Genomic DNA, 6,709 nt, shown 5'->3' on the forward strand with positions numbered 1-6,709 from the left:
ACATGTTTTAGACATTTTCCAAAATTTTACAAAAGCAAACCCACACTGCCCCCCTCTGGCCTCAAGTAAAACTAAACCCAGTGACTGATCTGACCACCAAAATGATTTGCATTGAGACAGAACATGGACAAGTGAAAATATACATTGTCATGCTTCAAAACAACAATCTGCATTATATGCGATGACAAAGCAAATGTCCAGGTAGAAGAAGCATATTCCTTACACATATTTCTTATCTTAAGCTTATTCTTGAGCATCATATGAGCATCATTTGAGTTGTCACATGGTGTACATTGCCAAAGTAATACGGAAATGACCAAAGTGCTGTCTTGCAAAAACTAAAACCTGCTCTTTATGATTCATTCTGAGAGATGTGATTCTTCCTCATCATGCAGAGTCTAAAGAAAGTCTTTTGCAAACACTGCATGCATGCAAACCAAATTCACCACAAACTCACCACATAAGCAGTTATACACATCAGCCTCTGTCCTACCTATTTCCTTTCCTATTTCTCTCATAAGCACACAAGCACTAAACTGAATGGAAAATTTGTGTTTAAGATTCATATCTTTTTAACTGAGAATAATACAAGACCCTTTCTTGAGAAAAACAGTGTTATTGAGTAAAACCCCTTTGAAAAGAAACTCTGATGCTTTGAATATTTGATTCTATTTTTTGTTTGATTTCAATTTGATTTTAACTGTTAAATCAAATGCTCAATTAGTAAACAGGTAGATCTAACATGCACCAGTCTGAAGGAAAGTACTAAAAAGAAAAAAACAAAGAATGTGTATTACCACTGAGTCAATCGGGCTGGAGGAGTAACTAATGTGGACGTCTGTCTTTTTTCTTTATAGTATTAAGATGGATAGTTTTAAGACTGCCTATTTTCTGGCCACAAGCTGTTAAACAAACACACTAACCTACTCAGCATGGAGTGTGTTTTGGGGAAACTGGGCTAATTGTAGAATTGTGTCGGATAAATGCTGCAGTTACTCAGTTTAAGAGAAATATTTCCTACCTTAAACTGAACACCACTTCACACAGGAAACCTACTTGCACATCCTGTTATTCAGATCATCACTGTGTCCACAAAGACTGTACTAACACACTTTTATTAAAGGAGAATTTTTTTTTTTTTTTACTGCACTGAGTACCAGAGTAACAACTTTACAGGTTTGAATTATTTAGCTCAAATTAAAAAATAAAAAAATCAATGAGTGAAAAAAGTATCCAAGTATTTAATTACATATATTTTACATAAAACGTCATCAACCTTGTGATGTTACATGACAATGAAACCTGTAACTTTTCTTATATTTGTAAAGTTTCAGAATCCACCTCAGTTCTGTTTTAGGTCTCTTCAGTTTGTGTTCTGACCTGAGCGTAAGTACTGAAGTCAGAACTCTGCACTCGCTTTGTCTTGCGTTGTTTTTGTCTCTTGGTTATCACGTCTAAAGATGCATAACACACCTCTTCATCCACGCACTGAAATGAAAATTAATAAATTAATGTTTTGGTTTTAGAGAAAGAAAAAAAAAGCCAATGTCTGTAATGAACGCGTATGATCATATTGTTCATACCTCAACTGTATTTCTAGCTTTTAACTTGTCTTTCTGATCTGTCGCAGCATCTGCAATGGATTGTTAAATTAGATCATCACTTACGTACATAAATAATTTAAAGTGCTTGCAATTATGGTTATGTGTTACATTTCAGTTTCTAACATTACTATTACATTTAATGTGCAGGCCTTGCTCATCCAAAGTATGGTAATTGACAAAGTTGTTGATCTGTATATAATTAAAAAAGGGGGCAACACAAAAGATTGTGAATTAGTGAATAATTACCTGTAGTTTTCTTACAACAGAGGCATAACACACATATGGAGGAGAGGAGAACACACACCGGACACACACTGAACAGCAGCGTCCAGCAGAGCAGACAGTCAGGAGGTGCAGAGGGTTCAGAACAGGAAGTCACTTGCTCAGAATAAAACAGAAAAGTATCAATGAATAATAATAATTAAAAAAAAATTAAAATCACTTCACTGAGAAGGTATAGTTTTCCAGAATTACACAAGCTATGATGTAATAATGACTAACATTCGTTTTTTCTTACCTTCCAGAGAGAGAAGAGTTGTTCGGTTTCCATAAGAGTACACTTCTGATGAGGAGAGGATGCCTTTTTCATCTTGATTTACCTTATTCTCTAGTTTTGCACAGTAGTACGTTCCCAGATCAGAGACACTGATGTTAGTGATATATAGATCATAAGAATTATTATAACGGTTGTGGATAAAGTTGAATCGCTGAAATGCCTCCAGGCCCCATCTAAACCCTTGCATAAAATGTATTATGAGAGAGGGTTGATTTTCATGAGAGCAGTTTCTTATCCATACAATGATATAACCAAGAGTTACAGAGCGATCACAGTAGAGAGTGATGTTGTCTCCTGGTCTGACTTTCATCTCCACTTCTTCTCCATCGATGCTTTTCTGACAGAACAGTAAGACATCTGCAAAATCACAAAATAACTTCATGAAGCACTTCAAACTGTATTATTATACCAAAATATTCACAGTAGTGGCATTTTTATTTAGCTGAAGAAGTATATTTTTTCTTACACATGAGCACGATGACAGCAAGTCTTGGCCTCTCCATCTCAGCGAGTGATTGTGTGTGTGATACTGACAGTGACACTGGTGAGGGTCTTAATGCAGACATCAACTTTTATCTGATTGGTTCACGTCAATGGAACGTTTTACCTAAAACGGTCTGCGTCATGAGGGGCTGGCACTAAATTGAGTTGTTGTTTGGAAGTACAGAGTACTCTGATTTGGCATTGTGATCAGACACCTGACTGGTTCATAAAAATGGAAATGTCCAAGATAACTGTTGTACAAGATCTGATCGATATGTTTAACTATATAGGTGATTCAGACATGCAGATAAGGCATCCTTATTTGAGACATTTTGCAGTTTACATTTCAAATTCAATTACTCAAGTCATGCCTCTCATGAATGTCAAAGTCTTTTAAGTCAAAGTTCACATATAAAAGTTTCTTTGTTTTATTGTAATGGGTTCAATTCAACATCTAAACGTCAAAACAGGAAAACCACAAGTCTTTCATCCAGACCACTTACAAACACTTCACCTTTGCAACACGTCATGAAACTCTCACTTCACATCTCTTAGCTGATCATTGGTCATCAAGCACAAATGTTTCCATTAGCCTTCATGTGGTTTTGTCTTTTGGTAAAAGTGCACATATGTGCACGAGAGAAGTACTTGCTTAAACTTGCTGCTAATGCTCTATACTGTGGTTAAACTGACACTGACAGATGTCCGCTGAGCTGGAATTAGCTACATTTAATTATGAGACAGCGTAATTTGGCATAACACAAGTGAAGATCAATAAATCATGCCCAACTACAAACTATAAAGAAAAGTGCAATGTTAGCAAGACTAACTGGTCCTTATGGGCCAAAGAGGTCTATGTGAGTATAAAAACAACAGGTTCTTTAATATTAAATGGGAGTGAAGAACAATGCATACAGTATGTAAAATCTAGAGATGTTTTTGCAAGATAAATGTTTGCAAATATTTGAAAATTATTAAAAATAGTATTAAAAGCTGAACATGATTTGAATTAATATATATATATATGTGTGTGTGTGTGTGTGTGTGTGTGTGTGCATGTTTATGTGGTTTACGGGGACACAAATTTGTATAATAACATGGGTATGACAGAGGTATTACAATTTGAAGGTGGTTTATGAGGACAATGCCTATGTCCCCGTAAATCAAAAGGCTTAAAAAACATACTAAATGGTGTGTTTTTTTTTATCTAAAAATGCAGACAGTCTCCTGTAAGGGGTGGGTTTAGGTGTAGGGTTGGTGTAGGACAATAGCACATAAAGTTTGTACAGTATAAAACCCATTACGCCTATGGAGAGTCCCCGTAAACCACATAAACCAACATGTGTGTGTGTGTGTGTGTGTGTGTGTGTGTGCAAATTGTTAAATATTTCTGCAAAGTGCTAATATGGCTTCGCTTAATAGTCTATTTCCTCAACAGACAGGAGGCACAACCACAAATAGGCCAACTTTATGTATCAGAAATTACGCAGATGTCTGTTGTTCAGTGTGTTCAGTACTGGGAGCTGTCCAATGTGCTGAATTTCTACTGAAAAAAAAGTATTTCCTTAAAAATCATGACAAGATGACAAGAGAAATATGAAAAAAAAAAAAAAAATCTGTCAGTTATTTATCCTTATGTCTCTCCAAACGACTATAAAAATATAAGTAGTTCATATAAGAAGAATGTATTCCATGGTTTTAAATAAAAATATTGTCTTCCCTGCTCCCTTTATTCGAATCTGGCCCGCAAAACTGTCTTGTTGTTTACGTATGCATAGCTCAGTGATTTTAATTTGTATGCATGCTTATTTATTTTTAATTATTATATATGTTTGTATATCTAAGCCTCTAATAACCCACATTCTTTTTTTTTTCTTTTTTTTCAAGAAGTAAGATGCATATGGGAAAAGAAAACTGAGGTAATTAACATAAATACAAGATATTCATTTGTTAGCATTCTATTGCAATTGACTATATTGCTAGCAAGCAGAGATGGTCTCATTATTAAGAGATACTGTTCCAAGCTCCACTGCTCTACCATTGGAGAAAGCGTAACTTGGATCGTAACTCAAGTTGGATCATGTCATGTGTGCCACTGAATTTCTGTCAGACCTGTGTAACCATAGATATATATTTTTGTGGGACAGTCAAATTCCATTTGTGGATTTTTATAGATGCCACGTTCAACCACTCCAGAGACATGTGATGCATCCCAATTTGCATACATATGCACTATTCTGTGCTGTTTTTTTTTTTGTTTATGTTGTAAGTGTTGTTTTTATTTGATGAGTGTTACCATTGTTGTGTTATGTATGTCGAGTATTGATGTCACATCTTTCAAAGACACATCTCAACAGTTGCTTCACTATTGTGAAAGATCCATCCACAAACAGTTATGAATATGAAGTAGATTATTGATTAATCTTCCTGCTTAAATAATGCTAAAATAAAATCTGTATGTTCATGCTAAGAATAGTTTGAATAATTTAAAGTCAGATTATTCACTTATTTCATATTCTAGTCTGTCATCTTTTTGACAAATGTTCTCATTTGTCACACTTCTGACATGACTAGATCAAAAATTTAAATGTGAATACACAAGGTCAAAGGTCAAACAAATGGGATCACCAATCACCATTCAAAACAATTACAATAGTAAACAACTACATTTCTCACAATGGCACAGTTAAAGACAACTTTATAATGTGAATTCACAGTAAAACAAGAGCAGGGTATTACTGTGATGTTAGCATCATTCTGCTGTTCATTCATAGTCATTTGTGAACACATTTGTGTTACAAACCCAAATTCACCACAAACTCACTGCATTTACGGACATAAACCAAACTCTGTCCTTTCTATTTCTATCTCATATTCACATAATTAGCAAACTGGATGGAAACATATGTGGTTAAGATTATCATCTTTATAACAGAATAAGACATGCCCTTTCTTTGAAGGAAAACAAAGACAGGAGTGTAAAGCTCATTTAAAGCGCAACTCAAAGGGTTTAAAAGAAAAACTTAAAATAACGTATTTCTACTTCATTTCATTTTAAATGTAAAATGGGCATGAATGTAGATTTTCTAGTTTCCTTTATAATTTATAAAACATCACAATAATGGGATGGAAAAGGAGTGTGATTTAGGACAATTTGATGAGGATTATTGAAAAAACGAGTCAGATAAATGTTGTGGTCATCCAGTTGAAGAGAACTATACACAGCTTAAAGAGGTTGTGAACTGAGAAACTAAAATTCCCTTGATCTTTTGACATATAAGAGGTCATTATAATATAAAAAAAAAAAAAAAAAAATCCTGTAATTTTCGGAACTCAAGGTCAGACAGAGCAGAAGACCACCAGGGTGGAGCAGACAAGACTGGAGCCCACCAGGGCGGAGCAGTGACCCCTGGCAGAGACTGGGACCTAGGATACACTAAGACACATGAGACAGACAGAGCATTTATGGCCCCAAGGGCCAAGGCAGGGAACACAAAAAGTTCAATAGTTTCCTGGGCTGACAGTTTACACTCAGGCACATTAGTAGAGACTGGACAGACAGATAAATCAGAATCAGCTTTGACTGTAGAATTTAAACCAACAGACAGTTCATAATTGGGTGCATTGACTGGTACTGGCCTGGCAGAGAGTTCAGTGACTGAAGCTGGATGGGCAGATAGTTCATAAATAAAAGCATTGACTAGAACAGGGTAGACAGAGTGTTCGGACATATTACTTGACAGATGGCTCAACATTAGACCTACGAACTGAAACAGGACTGGCAGAAAGTTCTAAATCTGGGGCATAGACAGAGACTGAAGCAGACAGTTCATAATTAGGCTCTTTGGTCGAAACGGGACAGACAGATAATTCGGGAGTAAACACATTAACTGGAAGGGGACACACAGACTGTACACTAATGGTTTCTTTGGCAATGACAGGGTTAACAGGACAGATATGGGGTGCATTTATAGTTTTTGAGCTCAATACAGACAGTTCAGGTTTAGATTCCTTGACAGAGTCAGGCAAGACAGACAGTTCGAAATCAGACACATTAGTTAAGACG

General features: G+C 35.7%; 1 protein-coding gene across 1 annotated transcript; it reads right to left on the reverse strand.

Moving 5' to 3' along the window:
* Window positions 1-301: 301 nt before the first annotated feature.
* LOC131547978 (uncharacterized) lies at window positions 302-2,722 on the reverse strand. Its single transcript, XM_058788798.1, has 5 exons — window positions 2,627-2,722; window positions 2,122-2,517; window positions 1,851-1,982; window positions 1,584-1,633; window positions 302-1,488 (listed from the first exon to the last, which is right to left on the reverse strand). The coding sequence occupies exons 1-5, from the start codon at window positions 2,661-2,663 to the stop codon at window positions 1,354-1,356; spliced, it is 750 nt and encodes a 249-aa protein (XP_058644781.1). The 5' UTR covers window positions 2,664-2,722; the 3' UTR covers window positions 302-1,353.
* Window positions 2,723-6,709: the final 3,987 nt, after the last annotated feature.

This window comes from Onychostoma macrolepis, chromosome 01, assembly GCF_012432095.1.
Source record: "Onychostoma macrolepis isolate SWU-2019 chromosome 01, ASM1243209v1, whole genome shotgun sequence".
NCBI lineage: Eukaryota > Metazoa > Chordata > Actinopteri > Cypriniformes > Cyprinidae > Onychostoma > Onychostoma macrolepis.

Bases quoted from the DNA above. Each gene is read 5' to 3' on its own strand.
- LOC131547978 (XM_058788798.1), bottom strand. From the start codon at position 2,663: ATGGAGAGGCCAAGACTTGCTGTCATCGTGCTCATGT. The intron at 1,983-2,121 runs GTAAGAAAAAAC...ATTCTGAGCAAG, and splicing joins AACTCTTCTCTCTCTGGAAG to TGACTTCCTGTTCTGAACCC. The intron at 1,634-1,850 runs GTAATTATTCAC...AATCCATTGCAG, and splicing joins CTGTTGTAAGAAAACTACAG to ATGCTGCGACAGATCAGAAA.